The sequence below is a fragment of the Alligator mississippiensis genome, chromosome 1 (genome assembly GCF_030867095.1).
Source record: "Alligator mississippiensis isolate rAllMis1 chromosome 1, rAllMis1, whole genome shotgun sequence".
Lineage (NCBI taxonomy): Eukaryota > Metazoa > Chordata > Crocodylia > Alligatoridae > Alligator > Alligator mississippiensis.
The window spans coordinates 171,066,951-171,089,198 of NC_081824.1; the positions used below are offsets into that span (position 1 = coordinate 171,066,951).

A 22,248-nucleotide genomic window follows, 5' to 3' on the forward strand; every position below is an offset into this window, starting at 1 on the left:
TGCTTGCCTGAGTCTGCAGAAAGCCTGAAAAGAGAAAGGTGTAAAGTGGCTCATTAATGCCTTTGAATGGTTGACCTAAAACCTAGTGACAAGATAAATACTGACACGATTAACTGCTGTACTACTGATCAAGCATTCAAGAAAAGTGGTAATTGTGTTATGGGTCTGCACTATTTACTCTGGCATTTCAGTGTCCTATCATAAACAGGTGGAGTGTAAGTTATGGGTAGAGTTTGGGAGCGTAATATCACTTATTTTTTTCTCCCCAGTTTGATCCCTGCAATACATAAAAACATAAGAAGTGCCATACTGGGTCAGACCAACAATCCATCTACCCCAATAACTTGTCTCTGACAATGGCAATTGGATGTAATAAAACAAGGATGGCCAACTTGCAGCCTCTATATGTGGTACACAGAAAATTGGAGAGGAAGCAGGAAACACTAGCAGACAGGGTAGAGAGCAGCAAAGTAGCAGACTGGGCAGGGAGCACAGGGAAGGATGCAGAAAGCAGAGCAGCAGATCGGGCAGAGAGTACTGGGCTGGGAGCAGAAAGCAGAGCAGCACAGGGGCAGAGGAAGAGGATTGGAGTGGCACTCACGGAGGGTGCGTGGGGCTAATTTGTGCCATGCCTGCCAAAAAGCTTGGCCTCTAGTGCTTTAGAGGAAGAGTTTATGAACAAGGCAGAGTAATCCATTCCCTGACATACTTTCCCACGAATCAACCATCATTGGTCTGGGGATGTCAGAGGATACGTCCCTGACTGTTCTATTTAATAGCTTCCAAGCTCTAGGCAACAGGGGTTGTACATTAGAGCATGAGAATCCAAGACAAAACAAGCATCCTGCGACTACTAAACTAGGAGTTCTCTATATGCAGAGTGTTTCCACGGTCGTAAGACAGAGGGAATTCATCACTGCTGTTAGAGAGCATTAGTTGCTGTCAGACTATGGGCTCTTTGGAATACACTCAGAGCATATAAACCAGAATTTTTATATGCAAGGCTGCTAAGGGAGGCAAGCAAAAGCCCTACTTAGGATCTCAAATAAAAAGTGCCCTGATTCATTAGGGGTCACGAGCACCCACAAAATCACAGAGGTCCAGGAGAGCGCTGAGAGCTTGGTGCCTCTGAAAATCAAGCCATGTCTACTGAGGTCAAACATTTCAGTATCCAAGTTGGAAAATGTCTACCTGCTTTTGATAAAACAAAGGGCATACCCCTTATTTCTTTTGCAATGTTCTTTTCACATATTTTCACCCCAGAAGCTACTGTGGAACCTCCTGGTGACAGCTACGGCTGCCGACTGAGCTACTGAACTGGACGTTCCCAATGGTTACATAGATTCATGCTGGCACTGAAAAATGTTGGGCAAATTTTCTGTGATGTCTTTTGGTGATAGGCAAGGCAGGGTGGCACCTTAGAGACTAACTGATTCAGAGAGGTGACAGCTTACCTTGTCAGATGCTATGAATGGACTTGCAGACAGCAGGGGGTCTAAACAGAATAGAATTTAAATGCAAAGGATAGGGGGAGGGGGCACTGCTGGGAGAGGCAAAGGTGGGTTGAATAGATCAATAGGTAATTAACCCACAAGGCAATTAACCCATTTGAGGAACATAGGAGGCAAAAAAGCTAGTCCAGGTAATGGGTAAGACTCCATAGCTTCTGTTAAGGCCATAATTAACACAATCCAATCTGTGCACAATTTTGGCAACAGGACTGTGGTATTCTACGTTCTGTTCCAAATGTCCCTTGCCATTTGTTTGGTGACATGCAGAAACCTGCCCAAACACTCCTCCCTCCTCAGGCACAACACACAGCAGTATCAGACACCATTTGTCAAAACTTGTCATTATTTTTGCAAGAAAACTCCAGACAAGAGATTAAGCACAAAAGATCACTTTATTCCTCAAATCACACCTACATTATTCTTGTAAAGGTGCACTTGTAGTTTTCAACATTTTAAATATATATCTATATTTTTTCCTGCATAAGCTACATACTTTAAAGGAAAAAACACCCCTAAAAATAAATACAAAGCATAGCAGTTTTACTTTTAACATGTGCTTTGAGCATTGTCTGGTCCTGCATTAATTTGGGTAGCTGAAGGTGGATTCAGCAGTCTCCCTGTCTGATATGCTTGAAAAAAAATCCAGGGATACTCTCCCCCACTCTCCAAAATTGCCAGCTTTTAAGACAAGCTGTTAATCAAATACTTAGGCATGCTTTGATTGTCTCATGCCAGTATTACAATTCTATGGTCTTTCACTACAAACTCGCACATTTTCTTGGAGATAAAACTTACGGCATAACTGTGATATCTCCCTTTCTAAATGGTCATAGAAAATTTCATGTTACAAACTAATTGCTTTATACATACCAGCTGGTTAAGTTCCAAAAGCAGCAGGGATTCAGTACTAAAGAGGTTTACTGGCTTGACCAATGCACAACTTAGAAAACCAGACAGTTCCCAAGTTATTGATTGCATAACTGCAGCACAATCTGGGACTGGGGTTCTACTTAAAACTTAATTAGGCAAAATGGTTAGAAATGCAAATACATTGCAGTATAAAAATGTCACCAAGGTCATAAGAGCATGCTGTGGGTGGAAGTATTCCTACAGGATAAGCACAGTTCACAACAACTGCACAACTTCTTTCAACAGCCAGGCATTGTGGACCGACAAAGCATTTTTTATAGAGGTTGTCACAGTTAAAGAGAGGCTACAGTAGTCCAGTGCAAACAATGTCATGCTCCTTCAAACACATGGAGGAGATTGGATAAGGTAAGTGTTTTATTTGTCATGTGGCACTGTCAGAAGTCATGCTCTTTTAAAGGTTTTCACAGAATGAGGCCTGAGTGGGCCTGCCTGTGAACTCATCCCAATTAGTACCTCTCTCTGGAGATGCATTCCTGAAAATGAAGTCACTATACGGTGGGCTGGTTTATCTACTTATCCACGAGCATTTTAAGAGCCCCCAAGGGCTCCATCCTATAGCACTGACTTGAACTTCAGCTGATCTCTCTCACAATAAGGTCTGAGGTAGTTTAGAATCAAGCTATGGAAGCATAGGACCATGAAACCTGGTAAAGAGAAAAGGTGGCACGGAGCAGCAATGCACAAAAATCACCCTCATAGGGTACAACTGGCAACTGCTTCTTAGGGAAAGAACAGGACCAGGTATTATGAGTTTACTCTAAGTCAGGAAAGAACACCACTGACAGAGATGAGTGGAGAAGTTCATAACAGATCCTATACACATTGAGCCTGGCTCTAATGTTTCTTTTATGAGCTTTGAAACAATGGCATTAACAGTCATTCCAGAAAGAAAACCCAATTATTTAAAATGATAATAATGAAACTCAGTAAAAGAGTGAGAAAAAATATGATAAGAACTTCATGCCTCTAGAATCTTAGTTTACTAATGACTAGATGCTGGGTCCTAAGAGAAAGTTATATTTCTCAAAAACAAACTAAGCTGTTAACCTGATGATTGAATCTAGAGATAACTAAATTATCTTCTCAGTGTATGTTGCTCTGGAAAGACACATCAGTGAATTCTTTTAAGATTCACTCTCGCCATTGCAGCTCATCAGACAAACAGCATTCACATGCAACAGATAAATTCACTGTTCATGGCATCTGCTGTGTTTCAAAAGTGAAGAAAAGCTGATGTGGGTGCTTAACTTTTAAGCTAAAGATTTCCAAACAGATTCTGATCCTGCCCCTATTGATGGTGACTCTGTTTCAGACTTCAAGGGTGCTGGATCAGAGCCATAGCAGATTATGAAAACACAGTTTTCAGAAGGGTTAGTGCTTCCCCAGTGGCCAGGCAGATTAGTTTGGATATTGTAGACTAACAATTCTCAGCTTTCTGACTCATCATAGAAGCTCGGAAGTAAACAAACTGGAATTGGCACGCTTTGCTCAGGTACTTAGCAGAGATGTGAACAGCACTTCTCTAATTCATCAACTTTCAGAAGAACATGTAAAGAATAATGCTAGGGAAGGCTGCAGCTAAAGCAGCATAATGTTTAAGTGGAGGGAAGAGGAAAAACAACAGGAGCAATGAATCAAGATAGAGGTGGACGAATTGCACCATGTGAGGCAAACAGAAGTGACAGACACACTTTTTATGCCACATATTATATGCCTGCATGTTTGCAACTACAGTCCAGGCTTTTACCAAATACCACACTGATAAAAGTACACAGCTATCCTCTGAACATACGGAGTCCAGTGAACTTGTTAATGATCTCTTTAAACATTCATTCAAAATGTTTACCTCCTAAAGCCACCAATAAAGTACATTGTGTTTGTACAACATGCCCAAACTAGGAGATCTGAACAACTTTGCTACAAAAATATCAGAGGTGGACAAACACACACGTCAAAGCAGAATCTTATCAGTCCTCCACATCAGGTCATGGTATTTTGGACTTCCCTGCAAGCATCTAGGTTTAATTGTGTCATTATAAATTCCCTTTGCACCCTAGGATGAATCTCTTCCCATTTTTTATAATACTCCTATGTTTCTTAGGCAACACCCCTATTTTCCTCCTGCACTATACAGTCCTGAAAAGTATAAAACAGAAGAAACCTGCTTCAGCTGCTTTGCAATGAGCTCATTAGCAATTGCTCTGAAGGTATAGTTTCTCAGTCTGTCAAATTTCTATGAGATCTTCCCATGAAAAATGTCATTGTCTACCAGTGACTGAATTAAGCAAGAAACAAGAGACAGACGAAGAAGATACCAGACAAGGTCTGTGGCAGATGGTACTTCAAGGGCACAATCAAAATGTTTTCATTAAAGGAGAATATTTAATAATAGGAAACCTCTTTGCATCACCTATCTGTATACATAAAGAAATATAATACGTAGTATTTATCACTGATTGCTCACATGGTCATTTTAACTCAGTAGGTAACTGTATAATCTAAAACTTGTGATCATGCAAAATGAATTCTTTTCTTCTAGGTATGCAGGTTCACTACCATTTGTATAGGGAGAAACTGAAACATTGTTACCAAGTTAGATCACATGGCACATGGTTGCAAAGGTGCAGGCACTGGTCTGAATAATGAGGACTGTACAACCCTGTTTATCCACAAGTTGCAGAAGACATCTGACTTCTGGATAAACAGTATTTTGCTTGAAAGGGGTAGTTAAGTCAACTTTCTCAGTCTTTCAGATCCCTTAAAACAGACACTTTTGTTGATGTGTCTGCCAGCTTTCATGACTCATTGGACAACAATGAAAACTCTGAAGAAGCCACTTACATTCTGCTGAAGTGAGGTCTGGCTAACAAAGATGGCACACAGAATTGGATGGGCTGAGGTAATAGTACAGAAACAGATCTAGCAGAACTGCTGAGAGCGAAGCTGTTTTTATATTGCACCAACAATGCAGTTTCACAGGCAGCTCCTCCTCCTTGACTAAATCCCAGGGCCTGTAATAGCAGATGGGGGCCCTCTTTTTGCCTTCTCTGAAGATAGTAGTTACCAACCATAAATATTTTTACTTGATATAATCTGAACTGCAATTTCCATAGCACTTCCATAACAGATGCATTTCAATGTTCTGAGAAAAAATATAATCCATCATTCTATTAGACTGGGGGTGGAGGGAAAAGAGATAATTCTCTGATGTCTGACTGGGTAATAACGATGAATGTCAGTAGGGTATCATTACTCTCAGAGTAAGGTTGGTTATTCATTTACTGAAAGTAACTAACTCCTGCATGGTGTGTAACTGAACTGCCATTAGTTGTAAACTGTAGTCATTCTATTGGGAAATGGCAGGACTTTTCAGTTTCCCACATAAGACTCCTACATGTCACAGCCATTCTTTTGGATTCTCTGTCTAATATGAATGACAATGTGATTTCATAAGTTACAATATTTCAGTAAGTTTTTAAATGTATAACAAATGGCCCAAATCTGTCCTGAGATATAGGCACAGATCCTACATGTATCAAAGCATTCAAATGAAGTCTTGTATTTTTCCAAATGGTAGCCACAAAAACGGAGAGGACAGAGGTAGCCAGTGTGGCATATATGCACTTCCAAAGTGCCCTTACCAAAACTCACTCTTATATGGAGAATGTGGGTCACAGCATAAAAAGGCTCATGTGGGATTTTTACTTTCTGTTGTCCATACTACTGTCTTGAAGATAGAGCTACAAATTACTCTATTTTCTATGTAACACAGCCAAATTGCCAGTTCCTATCAATTGGACAAAACATTAGAGTGCCCTTGGCTTTATTGTCTCAATGTTGCTTAGTTAGTTGCTCATGTGTTGTGTGAAAATAAATTTAGTGCATTTTATACTCACTTTCACAGGTATTAGTCTCTTGTGTAGTGCATATACACATCAACTAGTCACATAAGGTAAAACTGGGTGGTGATTTGCTGCCTATCAGCTGCTCCATGGTAACTGCATGTGTGCAGGCTCTTATCCCATGGAAATAAAAGCTAAACTACAGGAGTTTAGACCCCAGTGAAAAATGTCTGTTTTACCTCAAGCTAACTGTTTGGTCAAATTAACACAAGTTAATGTTTAATTAGACACACCACAAATGTTTGTTCCAGGATCCAAATGTCTCTTCCATGTCCTGATTCACCAGCGTATCCTGGAACAAAGGTTTGTAGAGCCTTTAGATTAGCATTCACAATTGTATTATTTAAATTAATACGCAATTAACTGAGTTATAATGTGACCAAACACTCTAGCCTAGACAAACATTAATAGCTATACAAATAGAAGATTATTTTAATCAGGCTTCCAGGAACCCTCCAGGACCTGTAAATTATTTCTGAAATATGCTTAGCATTGTAGCAGCTAATATGACTTTACACATGCATACAAGCCTTACTCTTACTGGCTTTGATATTTACCTATACTGCAACTATCACCAAAGTATCTACTTAAACATTTACTCCTAGCTCATCTCTATAGTGTTTGAACATCTTACAAAATTATATAAAGAGAACTAATACTCTTTTAAAGGAAAATAATGTGCAATATTCCAATTCGTCAGAAAATCTAAAAAGTGCCATGTAATCTCTGATCCTGCATTGAACATTCTTGGGTGGGCATAATATACCTTCTGGCCAAGCAGAATTAGTATTTCTCTTTAATAATGCAATAATAAACTTCATTAACTCAACCTTCTGCTATCTTCATTGACTTTGGGTATGTGCGATATTGTTAAACAATCAGGGGGATATTAAAACTTCACATCTGATTATCTGAGTAACCCTAGAAAAATCTGTTTCATTTACATACAGAACTGGAATTACTGATAACATGACCTTTTCCTTTCTTCCTCTTACGGGAGCCTCCCTGGGACAGATACTACACACAAAATTCTCTAACGTATTTTTATAATAATTAAAAAAGAGTTAAGGAGAAGATACATTAACTGCATTTTAATTTTCCAGCATTACTGATGAACACTGAACTCTAGCAGGAGTTGCTGTGAGGATAAACATGCAGAATTGATTTCTGCAGAAACAGAAATAAATGTAGCTTTAAAAGAAGCAAGCTTCACTGAAAAGCCACTTTCCCTCCTCAACAGAAAGGGTGATTTCTCTTCGGTGCTAAGTCTCTCACATCAACCTTGGATTAACTTGTCTCATTATAATTCAAATTGAACATGCCATTTTGGCAAAAGGTAAGATTAAAATAAAAAGAACATACTACAAAAACAAATTCCTGGAAGAAAACAAATTTAATTTTCTTTGCTTTTAACACTTTTATTCGTTGTCAAAAGGAACTTCTTAATTGAAGTCTTATGAAATAGGGAACACTGTCTCTACACTGCCAAATATCTCTCTATAGACAAATAAAAATACTCATTTATTTCAGTGGTGCCCTACTTCCCCCTGCTATAGAAAGCCAAAATTATATTTTTGTTTCTTTCTAAATTAAAGAAAGCCTAAACTGATCTTTCAGGAGCTTGTTGGAGTGCTGAAATAGTTTGACAATAGTTTGAAAAGAGAGCTGAGCAATTTTTGCTCAATTCAAAAACCCATTTTCCCAGAGAAATCAGTTTTACACATAAAGTCCTATTCTTGTTAAAAACATGTCAGCATTTTTTTCCTTTTTACCAAATGTTTCTGGGAACAAAGTATTTTTAATGTATTTAGAAGAAAGAGTCACTTCATTGAACAGATAAACTTTACAAGATAACACTTCTGAGCTCCACCCAACTTAGATGCTAGTCTACATTGAAGAAAAGAAACGGAGGAAATGAAATATGGGGAAAAAGGGCAGAGTTTATCATCATAGATTTCAAAGTCTATTTAAGTACTAAACAGGAGTAATGGCTCAGTGATGACAACTGAAGCAAATGCCATTGCTAACAGAGACCTGCTAACAGAACTATGTAATAGTCTCTGTCAGAAAGCCAAAGCACATCTGGTCAGTTCTATTCCATGTCAATCACAAACATGCATATGTGGCATGCAGTTCAGAGTAGTTGTAAAATATATCACCCCTCTGCAGTGGCAGACTTTCTAATGTTATAGTCAAATAACACAACTATGATTTTAGTTCTTTCTACCAGGAAACAAATGACAAAACAGAGGTATAGATAGGTGACATATACGAAACTCAGAGTTTAGTAAAGCAGCAATCACACACTGAACATAATATTTAGAAAAAATAGAGGAAGTTTACACTAAATTGTAAATGAATTCCTTGTGATATCTTCCTTCTGCTTCATCAATGGCACATTATACTGAGAACAGAATGTTCATAGCACAGGAAAATACAAGGCAATAAACAGAATTTGTGGGCATTTAAATGAGTAAAGCTGAGGTGCTCAATAACTATGTCATTTAAACCCCACTAACAACATTCCTCTCATATAAGACTAAGCGATTCAAACCACAAAACAGGAAATAGCAGGAAGATTTGTCCTATAAAGTTTTGAAAACTCTATGTTGACTCCAGATGCACTTCAGAGAGAGATTGAAAACACCTCATTGTCACAAAAAGCAATTAAGGGTGTGGGGAAAAAGGCATGATGTAACTGGAAACCATGCTACCAGAAGACTCCTATATTTCTAATAATTTGTGTCAATAATGGTTGATATCCTTTCTTTGGATATTAGAAGGTCTACAGGTCCTGTTGCTTTTTGCTTTGAGAATCATTTGCACATTGACTGTGCTATTCAGCTGATATTTCAGATTCTTCATACCTCAGTAGATGAAATAAGAAATCTATAATATTTCTATATCTTTGATCTATCAAGAATCAGAGGACAAGTTCAGAGAAAATAACTCAAAGAGGTGTACAGACCACTGGCTTTTAAGGAGTTTTTGTTTTTGACTCAGTTGTAGTCTACAAAATAATTGTGCATGTCTGGAAAGTATAAATCTTGCTTTTTCCTTGTGACAATTTAAGCCAGAGAACAACTGGCTTGGTTCTATTTGATTCTTATATTACATTCCCTACAAAGGTAAGAAACAAGATGCTAGCAGCACTAGAAAATAATGTCCTTTTCTTTATCCACAATCTGAGAATAGTGAAGTTAGCTATTAATTTATTTGTAGCCTCTTGCCAGTGCTGTCAGTTCTGAAACTGAAGGACCAACCCAAGAAAGATAAGGTACGTCCCATGCATCTCAATAGGTCCAGCAAAGACTATAACAAGAGTATGGAATTATTCTTTTTATGTTTTTAAAGAAACCTTTAGTCTCATTTTGTTTTTTACTTCTGTACTTGAAGCTAATGAACAAGTTCTGTACCACTTACATGGTCTGAATTTCAGCATAGTCAGAAGGTTGCAGAATGAACACATGGCATTCATCAGCCAGGGCTGGCTTCTTACTCAGAAACATCTCATTACTTTGACACCTTTACATAGCAGGGCAACGAGAAAGGGATGGCACATATCAAAGTGTAGTACCTAATGCAATGCTTACACGCCTCCAGTGAGAACTATCATGATTCAGGTGATGGTGAGAAATGGTGGACAAATATCAAAAAGTCTAAAGATGGGCTTGGAGATTAGGAAAGAAAAGCTATTACCAAGTTCTTGACAAAATTATTCAACTTCATAGGAAATAAATTAGTGTACATCTTTTCTTCTCTGTTAAATGCCTGCTGCTTCTGTCACCCTGCTCAGTATTCCTTCTTGCTTTTAGCCCAATTGGTGTTCAGCAGAGAGAAATTAATTCCACTAGTATGATAAGCTGATATATCAATACAGCAAAAAGCATATAACTCATCATATATCACTATGCTCAAGAAAAGGAAAGTTGCATGCAATTTAACAAGCCCTAATCTGACATGTTTTTTTTACTCTGATAAAGCTATTTTACACAAAGGGGAAAAAAATCCTTTCCAAGTTGATAAAACCTGGACAGCAGATGCTCCAAAAAACATATATTTCCTAAGGACTTTTGCCAATGACGTGAGTATTTGTATAAAAGTAAAACCTCTTCTTCACACACTGGCAAGACGAGTATTCCACAGTGTTTTAAGAGTCACACAAACTGGAGATCAGGGAACCTTGCATGACTCTGGGTAAAAAGGCTCAAGATAAGTAAAGAAGTAGGCAATCTGATTGAATTGTAAAAGATAGTTAACTCTGGGATGTAAATTACTAAAGCAAGAGCCAACAAGAGCCTGATCTAACTGTAATAGTCAAATGAAATCTTTTTATGAAGATTATGAGAAAAGCTTATAAGTGGCTTTCTAAATCCCTAGTTGAACATGACAGTCTATTCTTTTCTTGGAAAAAAAAAGATTGGACTGCAAATTTTCCTTTTTGTGTTCCTGGCTCTGCTCAGCAGCATATCAGCAATATAAATCATACAGATGCTTTTCCAAACAAAAATAACCAGTTTTAAAATCTACAACAATTTTCGTAGCAATGAATGTTTAACTTGAATACTCATCTTTAAGAGGGACAATAACTCTGTTTCTTAACTTGTAAGTTAAACTAAGAATTTTTCACTTGAATATACATAAGAAATGGCAATCTTATAAGTCAAAGAATTATTGGCAAACAGGGTGAGAATTAATAAACATCTATGAATTAATTTGTTGTATCATGGGGGCTTTTCTTGCCATTTTGGTGCAGAGTTGAGTGAAGTCTGCCTCTCAACAGGTAGCCATGCTTGCCACTTCCCTAATCTATTTTATTTCATCTGCTACAACCAAAACACAAGTATGACACAGAGTCAAAATGATTTTGAAAATAGCTTACCATTTACAAAGGAATATGGATTGAGAACAACTTAAAAAAATAAAAACCATCTATGGTTTATAGCGCTGTGTTCCATAAAGATAAACATTCTCTTTGCTGATGGGTGCCTTCAGGTAACAAATACTTATTTCATATCCCTTCCATTCTACTGTTCATACACCATTTTTGTATTCCAACGTGGCTCTGCCTTTTATTGCCTTCCATTCTCCTTGCCTTGGTTAGATGAGAGAGGTAGGGTGTTAATGGGAGACTTGATGAAGATTGAAGACCTATTTTCTTCCCCCACCCCCTCCCCTATGACCAGCTTGATTTGAGCAAACTGAGGAGTATGAAGCAGCCCCTTTGTGTCCTTGGGAAGCCTTTTCCATTTCAGCATTTCCAGCTGCTGGACATGGTTCCCTTTGTTCACTGAGAACAAGGGAAAAGGTGCCCGCCTAAGAAGGTTGTGAATAATTTCATATTGCATCATTGGGGCTGCAAAAGCTCCATTTCAATTTCCTTTATGGCTGGTGAACCTGCGAACGTGAGGTGGATCCAGGGAGGGAGTGCAGGGAACTCGTGCTTGACGGTCGAGCTGGGTGAGAAACAAGCTGCTGTCCAACAGTCCCCAGCTCTGTTGCTGCCACTTCCTCGCTACTCTCTTCCTTGTGAGTATTGCTCTGTGCTGGACACTCAAAATGCACACAGTGAAACACCTGGGAATAAATGAAGAGATAAAGCAAAACAATTAAACTTCAGCAAAAATGTGATCTGAACTAAACGACACAATGAAGCATGCAAGCAACACTAGTCCACGTTAAAACAGTGCATCAAGAAGTTAACATTTTGTATTTGGGTTTCAGAAGCATTATGAAACAATGAGACTAAAAGCCCGTGTAACACTCTGGTTTACACATCTTTTTCTCTTGTAAGTGTTTAGTCAGAGGTGCTAAGCCTGACATCAGGAAGACTGTTTTGAGGTAGACAGAGATATTTTTATGGTTTATAAACAGCATTTCTTTTGCAAAACAGCATATCAAATAACAATGAAAGTGACTTAATTAAATCTCAGAAAAAGAATGAAAATCTATATTTTCTATGACTAAAAGTTAAATTGTAATGCAGATGAAGCTGTCTCATAATTGATATCTCAGCAATGCCTTTGCAGACAAAGGATCTTGGAGCATATAGAAATATAGGATTTGCCACTCTAACCACTTTTTCATCAAATGCTGCATCTCACTTCAAGTAGCAGGCAAGGCCAACTATCTCGAGATGCACCTGGTCAGTTGTACCAACAGTACATAAGGGAATTCCTTTCCTACCATGCAGGTAAATAGCTTAGCCTGATAGCATGAAATTAGTCTCTCTAAAACCCCTTTCCTATTTACTTGTTGTCATAACCAAATGAGTTGAGTGCCCCTGTCACAATAGAACTGCCCTGAATAACCGCAGTTACTTTCAAATTTGGTCACATTCTGCCTCATTAGTTACCTAGCAGTCCGTTATTGGCTACTCCGGACATATAAAAGTTCATGCAGCTTCCGCCCAAGTCAGAGACCTCTGAGCACGCGGCAGAGTAACTACGGAGAACTCTGTAGCGCGATCGAGGAAACTTGGCGGACTGATCACCCACCAATATCTCCCCGTCACCGGGTCCTTCTGACGTACCCCCATTATCCTGCAGGTTCCTTTTCGTTCATAAACTCGTTAACTCGTAACTCGTTTTGCTATCCGTGACAACGCAAGCAAGCTACCTCGAAGCCTGCACTGCTATTCCACGCAGCGTAAGTAAAAGCAATCTTTTAAAACCAATAAGCTGTCTCGCCTCTCCATCGCCGGCCCGCCTGACGTCCGATTAAATCAGCGATCGTCTGGTCGGCTCCGGCCGCCCGAGACACTTGTGTGACCCTTGTTCCTGTAGATATTCAGTGGGTTCTTTTAAATGCTATCAATGTTTTTCACAATGCCTTCTTCAAGGCAACGAACTGTACACACCATGCAAAGAAATCTTTTTTATTTATTTAAAAATTGCTGCCCATAAATTTTTTTCAGGATGTGGACACTTGAAGGCTTGGAACCCTTTTCAAATGGGTAACATCAGAAAAGGGCAGCAGCTGATCCAGCCTAATTGTTATGGATGAACAAACTAAGAATGATTCAAATGCTGCAAACCTACCCCAATTTGAACACTCCTTTACTGGGGTTAAAGTTGGAGTGGGTTTGCTTGACTCAGTCTCAGCTTGTTCACACACAATTAAAATGGACCAGCTGCTGCCCTTTTGAAATGTTCCCCTTGTGAAAGGGATCAAACTGTTCAAGTGTCCACACCCTGAATGTCCCCTTGTTCTTTGTCATGGTGCTGTCTGAAGAAGAATGCCAGAGCAAGTTTTACTACATCACTATTTTGTATATTTATATCATATCTCTTTTTATTCTCCTCTTTTAAAAATATTTTAAAATTTCATCTTGTACACATGTTAAACCTCTAAAACCTTTTACAATCTTAGGTGTCCTTTCTCAGGCCTTTTCAAGTTCAGCAATAATCTTTTTGAGGCAAAGTGGCTAAATCCAAGCACAGAATACAAGGTGTGGACAAACAATTGATTCATGTAGGACCATTATAATCTTCTCTATTTTTTGCTACCCTCTCTTTAATGCAACCTGGAATCCTATTAGCTTTTCTGACTGTCACTGCACAAGTGCACATTGAGCAGACATCTTCATTGAACTGTGTGTCTACAATAGCCCCTGGATCTTTTTTTCTGAGAGGTGCGAGCTAATTTAGAACCCAACAGTGTGTATGAAACCCACAGAGCTTTATTCACAGTCACTGTGTCATTGTGTCCTTTGTAGTTCTCTCTTATTATAATTTCCTGTCTCTCCCTTGGTGCCAGAGTTCTTGCAATGCAGGGCTTTTTCTTCCTTTTTTAAAATGTTGTAATCTGTCCTGTTATTTTCTCTCAATTCTTGGTGTGATATATATTAACATGTTAGGTTGGTTTTGAGTTTTTTTAGTTTTTGTTTGTTTGTTTTTTTGTTTTTTTACAGACAAACTAATCTCTGCATTGGCACATATGTTGCTAGGATGCCCCTCATGAACGGAATTTCTCAAAGACTAGAGGTGCACTGATATATCGGTTGCATATTGAATTGGCACCAATCAAAGGGAAATTTACATTATTGGCTACTGGCTTTTTTTTGGCCGTTGTAGCCAATAATGTTCTCTAATAAATATAATTAACTATGCCTTCTGGCCAGGACCCCCAGACATCCGGGTTCCCTTGGAAAATGGTGGATTTCCCTTTGCAGGTGGGCAGCATTCCAGCCTGCAAGAAGTCCTGCTTGGGCTGCCAGGAGCAAGATGCAGAGGGTGCCTCATGCATGTACACAGCCACACATACATACTGCCAGGAAAACCGCTGAGCAGTGTGGACAGCAGCTCCCTGCAGGTAAGTCTATGGAGGAGAAGGGCTACAGGGGAGGGAAGGGAGATGCGGGGAAGGAAGGGGCGGCGGGGGAGGGGGCGCAGATCAAGGCTCCCATGCTGAAGGAGGGAGTGGGCTGGGGCTGAGGGCACTGCCCAGCCAGGGCAGTGCATGGGACAGGAAGCAGGACAGAGCAATGGGCAGCTCACGCAAGTAGCGTGGCTCCCTGTTACTGAGCACACCCCTTGGGAGAGGCATGGGTGGTGCATGTGCCTCCCCAGATTTGTGCGCAGGATGGATACAGGCTGCTCGCTATGGGCTTGGGGCTCTCTGCTCTGCTGCCTTTGCCCCGGGACCCCTGCACCTGCTGTGCTTGGCAGCAGTGGGGGTGGTGAGTTGTGTCTGCTGCTGCTGGGTGGGCAGGGGACACATGGCCGGTATGGGGCTCCTGAAGCAAAGGCATCAGAGCAGACAGCCCCGAGCCTGCAGCTGGCAGCCTGTGTCCACCCTTGCCCTGCTTGGCTCTGCCTTGCTTAAAAGTGTCCTGGTGCTTGCAAATGGTGGCAGCAATGTTTGAACTAAATCTCATTCGACAATCTTTAGTTCAAGCACCCCTTCCGCCATGTTTAAGCTCTGGGACACTGATACATGTGGCACCAGAGGCTGCTGGAGTGTGTCAAAAAAATGTTTATTTATGCCAGTACATTTTAAAGTACTAGCATAAATAAACCCTTGGGGGGGGGGGGGGAGGGGATATAACCAAATCGGCTATTGGATCAGTATCGACCAATATGATTGGTGAATAATCGGCTATCAGTATTGGCCAAGAAAACCTTTATCGGACAGGTGCTGTCATTTTCCCAGCCTCCATTATTAGTATTGGACTTTGTGGAAATGGACTATAGCTCATCAGTGCATCTCTGTAATACGCTGCTTTCCTTGCAAAGCAGTCTAGTCAAATGGCAAGGGCACAAGTTTGACACACCGATGATTCCATGCTTCTACAATATCCTACACGAAAAGTGTTTCTCATCTAAGACTTCACCTTACATTTAGATTGTGATGCATCTTTTTATACAGTACAGATATTGCTAACCTTTATCTGATATCAGTCCATAAAATCAGAAATACATGGCTTCTAAATTATAGCTTTCATTTTTACCATTTCTCCTTTATACCAGGCTCTAATGATCATCCCAACATCTGCTACATTAACATCACTGTAGATTTAAGAGGTGTTTTATTATGTTCTACTTTAGCATACATAAAGCTATGAAAAAAAGGAGAAATCCAGAAGCACAGTCCTGAATGCATCAGTTCCAGCCCGTATTTGATTTACATACATAAACACAGTTATTGCAAAACAAATAATAATGCAGGCACTTCCTTATGAAAGCAGGGATATGGGTCTCAGCCACATGGTCCAATATGAGAATCTACTGTACTTCTTGTGGAGATTTTATGAAAGTCTCATGTGCAAAGGAGTGGAGCCAAACTTTCTACACTAGAAAGGATACTGGGGAGACACAGTGCTTCAATTAGACACTGAAGTATCTCCCTCAAACAATTACGGGAGAATGCAAGATATACCTAGCCTCAGTCTACCAGAGATCTTATCTACACTTGTTAGCCATTATAAACTAATGACAGCAAAGCCAGGTAAGAATAAATATTTTGTCTTAGTTAAAAAAGCAAAAGGATGAAAAAAAACCCCACAAAGAAAGGTGATGAAAACTTTCTTCACGCTATAACATGCAAAAATGTAACATGGGGTCAGAAATCTGTGACTTTCAGATCTACTGACAGATGCAAAGCACAGGATTGGATGAAAAAGTTTACAAGGATTAAACAAATACATTCACATAAGAAGCTCAGTGTCAAAGAACTCCCATAACCACGCAATCCAAAACACAACCTGTCCTGAGAAAAATATGGGAAAACTCATAGGAGATCATCCCCTAAAAGCCAGCAAATCCCTGTGCTGGTAGACCTAGGGGGATGCAGATACTAGAGCTGAGGTTTATAGAAACTATGCTATCAATGCCCCATATGTTTAAAATTAAAATTGTTTCAATGAGGAATTCTACTACTTAGGAGCAACTGTATCTGGTTATTTGAAAGAGAAGAATTACACAAATGAAGGATGTGCCCAGATTAATTTGAAAGCAATAATGCACTAAGTAACTGAGATAAGGAATCCTAGAGGAATTAAAGGAAAGGAAGAGAATAATTATAGCTTGAATATGATAAAGGGAGTAAGTGAATGAAAAAAAATTGCCACACAGCACCTGATTTGAATGATTAAAAGGAGGAGGAGAGATGTGAATAACCAAAATTGATCTGTGATGGGTGTAGAACAGTAACAGTGAAATATTAATGGGCATCAATAATCTAGACATAAACTGGGACACACTAAACAGAAGGAATACATTGAGTAAAACATTTGCAGGCACCCTGATGAGAACAGCCAACTGGGTTGCACTTGTCACAACCCAAGGGTGTGATTTTTGTTTTGTGTGCGCTTTGGCACCACTGAATTATTTTCCCACCAAATTGTAGCTTTCTTTGCAGTGTGCATTTCTTCTTTGCAGCTAAGAAATGCTCGTTGCAAGAGTTCCCGCCATTTGTATGATAATTCGAGCTCCATTATTGGCTTGCGTGGAATTATTCACACGTGGCGGCTAGTGATTGGCTTGCTAGCTGTATAAAAAGCTTGAGTGGTTTCCGCCCAAGTTGGAGGACTCCACGAACACCAGGAGGAGGAGACTTCACGCTGTGTGAAGATCTCTAAGCGCTGCAGAGCCTATCAGACCCAGCGCATTTCAAGCAGGCAACAGAGGTCTGATCAGCCTCTAGCCTCTCCCCGTCGCCGTTCGCAATCCTCGACGTATCCCTCTCCCTGCGCGCAAAAGAATCCACGGAGCCTCGACAACTCCGTGAGAGGGATTGAATATTGTCTGAGTCCTCAAACGAGGATTTAAGTGGAGCTGTGCCTGGGAAACTGTCCAGCCTACACCGCGACCATCTTCGGCGTAAGTAAACAATCTTGAATCAACCATTACGCGTCCGTGACTAATTCTAGCGTGCCGCCTGTTTTCTCCGACCCAGCGTGCCCGGGCTGTTGGCCACAGCCCGCGCGGTGCGAAAAAGGGCCCGGATCGCTCCCAGCCCGCACAGCACTAAGCAAAGGAGGAACTATGGACCCAGTCCTGCTCCTTTTGAAGTCAGTTGGAGTTTGGCCAATAGGCTTCAGTGAGGAAAAACTATATCCCTTTAAGAAAAGTAGTCATTGATACCTGAGAGTTAAATAGACACAATTAAAAACCAAAAAGCATAAATTTTGTAAGAAGGTGAAAAATGTTTAAGTGAAATCAAAGGAAGAAACAACAGAGGAGAAATGGGCTGTGTTAAAAGTATATTAATAGATGTCTGCCATCTAGTGATAAGCAAAGTGAGAAGAACAATCTTAATCTGTGTTAAATGAAGCAAAATACAACATAGAAGAAAAATAAAGACAGAATAGGTGAAATATTGAACAAGCTCATAAGAACATAACATTACAGAATTAAACTAGAGAGCAGGAAACTTAGAGGTGAAGTATAAAAGGAAGACTCATAAGAAGTTAAGATAAATGGTAAGAATAGCTTGGAGTATATAAGGAACAGGTGGTCACTGAAGAAGGCAGTAGGGTCTTCAAGACATGATATTAGGGGAATTTGTCAGAAGTAGTAAATGTTGCTAAAAATTAATGAATTCACTGCCTGTCTCTGTATTCACGAAGGAAGATGAGAACCAGATGAAAGAATTAGACATACATTTACCATAGGAGGCAGATAAAATACCACAAGAAATAAGGATCTTGCTGAACTGATAAAAACAAAACATGCAAAGACTAACAAAACTTCGGAGTCACATGAAATTCATCCCCAAACTCTACAGAAAACAGCAAATGTTAACATTCTGCAGACATATTGCAAATCATCTGGAAGTGGAAAAAGTAGTGACAGATTCTTGTGAAACTGAAGCTTGTGTAATACTTATAATTAAGCAGGTCTTTTAGGTTTTAAGACATCTCATTCAAAACATGCAGGTGCCAGACCTCCTTGTACCAGGCTGCAATTTAAATTAGGATATTCTCAAGATCACAAGATTTATTTGTGTATTTTTCTACTCAATAGTTCCTCATACATCACCCTGTACATCTTCAACACACTTTATCAGCACTGACTAGTTAATTCTCACCAATCTGTCGAGTAGATTCTTCCAAGTATTATTCCTTCCATTTTAAAGATGAGGAAAACAGGAAGTAAATGTCACTTGCCCAAAGCCATGCAACATAGGTAAGGGCAAAATAAGGGTTAGAATATAAGGGTGAAATTGTGGCTTTGTTGAAGTCAGTAAAAGTTTTGCCATTGTTTTCAGTGGGTCTGGAACTTTATCCAATGGCTTTTGACTCCTTGACCTGTGTTCATTCTAATGGACTATTCTGCTTCTTTAGTTTGTTATTCATAGACATTCATAAACATTAGGGCTGGAAGAGACCTCATACGATCATTGGGTCCAGCCTCTTGCCCAAAGGGCAGGAAGTTAGCTAGGGTCAAAGGATACCAGCAAGACAAGCATCCAAATGTTTCTTAGAAGTGTCCAGAGTAGGTGCTTGCACCATCTCTGGGGGGGAGTCTATTCCAGCTCTTGGTGGTTTGGACATTAAAGAAGTTTTTCCTTATGTCCAGCCTAAAACAATCTTGTAGGAGTTTGTGACTGTCGGACCTTGTAATCCCTTGGCGTGCCCTGGTGAACAGGCGTTCCCACAAATCCTGATGCACAACCCTTACGTACTTATAGGCTGCCACCAAGTCACCCCTGAGCCTGCGCTTCTACAGGCTGAAAAGCCCCATAGTTCGCAGCTTCTCTTCATAAGGCCTGTTCTCTTGCCCTCTGATCATGTATGTGGCTCTCATCTGGACTCTTTCAGGCTTCTCCACGTCCTTCCTTAATTGTGGAGCCCAGAATTGGATGCAGTAATCCAGCTGCAGTCTCACCAAGGCCGAGTACAGTGGGAGGATGACATCCTGGTCTTGCTTGAGATACATTGGTAGATGCAAGCCAGAGTTTTGTTTGCTTTGCCAGCTTTGGTATCATACTGGTGCCTCATATTCATCTTGTGGTCAATCATGACCCCCAAGTCTCTTTCAACGGTGGTGCTAGCAAGTGTAGCACTGCCAAGCCTATAACTGTGATGCGGGGTTATTCTGCCTCCCCGCCCCACACCCCAGGTGGAGCACCTTGCATTTCTCTGTAGTGAATGCCATCAGGTTTTCATCTGCCCACCTTGCAAGCCCATATGGGCTGGAATGAACTTCCCTTGTGCTTCTAGGATCACTTCCTTAAGGAGCAACCACTCATCATGAACTCCTCTCCCTGTCAAATCATGGGTTCTCAGGGCCTCAAGAACAAGCCTCCTAAGCTTATGAAAGTTGGCTTTCCTAAAGACAAGGACTGCTGCATTGGTGGCTGATTTGCCAGCTTTGTGATGGATAGTGAAAGTGATCAGCTCGTGGTCACTGTCACCCAGTTTTCCTTCGATTCTTAGGTCACTGATTAGATCATCCCCTTTGGCCAGTACCAGGTCCAGCAGCACCTTACCCCTTGTTGGCCCATAAACTTCTTGAGACAGGTAGAGCTCATCCACACATGTGAGGAAGCTTTGAGACCAAATGGATTTGGCCGAGTGCTCTTCCCATGAGATGTCCGGGTAGTTAAAGTCTCCCATGACAACCATGCAACAAGAGTGTGCAGCCTTGGCCAGTTCCCTGGCAAATTCATGGTCAAGCTCTTGCTCCTGCTTTGGAGGTTTGTAGTAGACTCCTACCATTGTATCCCCTTTGCCACGTTCCCCTTGTATTCTAACCCAGAGGGGTCTCCAGTCGTCCTCCTTGGATGTCAGTCTCAGCTTGTAGGGATGTGTGGCTCTCCTTCACATAGAGAGTTACACCCCCGCCCCTTTTTTCAGCATGATCTCTCCTGTACAGCGTATAGCCATTTATACACATAGTCCAGTCATACGAGGAGTCTCACCAGGTCCCTGTTATCCCTATGAGATTGTAGTCGTTTTTGTTTAGCAGAAGGACCAGTTCCTCCTGTTTATTCCCCAAACTTCTGGCATTAGTGTACAGGCAAACAAGTATGCCATTGGAAGCCCTAGGCTTCCTTGCAGTCATGGAGAAGCTCTGTTCTTGGGCTGGGGTAGGAGTGGGTTCCTTTGAGCATCCTAATCTGCTGATTTTGCAATATATATTATATTGCAACATGTTATATTCTCATACAAACCATAAAATGCAGACTTTTTGCCATTTTTACATGGTTGCCAATTCTGACAATCCTATGTGTTCTCACATGTGCTTTTAACATTCTTAAAATCCACACTAGACACAATCTAGGGAAATCTAGAAACTACAGATTTGCAATATTAATTTCCATATGGGGCAAAGATAGTGGAAACATTAATCAAAGCTAAAATATGAGAGTACCTGGAAAAGTGTGCGTTAATGAATTCTGCATGCATTCACAGAAAGGAGATCACATCAAACAAATATCTTTTTGAAGAGGTAAAATTGTGGATGAGAGAAAGGCAGGCAGTAAACATCATTTTCTTGGATCTGAATTTCTGATACAGTGCAGCACGAAAGACAAAGGTTAGGAATAAAAGTTTAAAGCGCGAGTGCTTAACTCCTTCTGCCCTGATATGTAACTGTGTAAATTCTGCTGCTTTCATGGATTTTTAGAACTGAAGTTAAAATAAAGAAAAGATAAAGGATTTCACTTGCACTAAGGTCCCTTCAGACTGCTCTGAAAGTGTCAGCTGGCCCTAGAATAGGTGTAAATTAGCTTTGTGGTGTTCAAACTGGCAAAAATATAATTTAATATGCTTTGAAGCTGTTTTGTACTTTCAGAGCAATGCAGAGAGGTCTTAATATAAATGAGAATTATGTTCCAAGAATAAGGATGTATGCAAATGGAAACAGTAGATCGTAAAGGGAGGAGACTACCTGGGGAGAGAAGTAATTTTGAACACCGTATTTTATTTATCTGAGACTTGGAAGGAAAGATAGATGAAGGCTTTAACAGATGATGAAGAACTGCTGGAGGCAGACAAAAGACATACAGTGTTCACAACTCAGTAGCAATGAAACAGGCAAAGCAAGCTTATTGTATTTGAATGGGAGAAAAATATCAGAACTGAAACTCAGGAAGAAAAAAGAAGTGACTGTAGCTGAAAGACTATGGGGAAGTAGATAGCACAGGGCTTTACAAGAAATAAAACAGAAGGATTAAACATTTTATAAACCTGAGGAAACTTCTTGTGGTCTTTCTGAAGAGTCTATTGAGGCCATCATTGGGATATTGTGCAAAGGTCTGAGTACCTTACTCTGAAGAGGTACTCTGGAAATAGAAATAATATCAGGAGTACAAGGAAACGATCAACTTAAAAGCTGGAGAATCTAGGTGCACTCTTTGGAAAGGAGAAGCTGAAGATGGAACCTCACGGATTGTTGATTAGTTAATATACACAGAAGCAACCAAGCCCAGCAACAGGTGCAACTCATGTAATGTCC

General features: G+C 40.2%; 1 protein-coding gene across 5 annotated transcripts in view; it reads right to left on the reverse strand.

Annotated features, from left to right (window-relative positions):
* Positions 1 to 1,884: 1,884 nt before the first annotated feature.
* The window catches only part of BTBD9 (BTB domain containing 9), a 289,365-nt gene continuing 269,001 nt past the window's right edge, over positions 1,885 to 22,248 (reverse strand). For all 5 annotated transcript variants that reach the window (XM_019483053.2, XM_014598076.3, XM_059716974.1 and 2 more), the window contains one exon: positions 1,885 to 11,920. In XM_019483053.2, the coding sequence (XP_019338598.1) occupies positions 11,726 to 11,920 (195 nt within the window). In that variant the 3' untranslated portion in view covers positions 1,885 to 11,725. The remainder of the gene's footprint in view (positions 11,921 to 22,248) is intronic.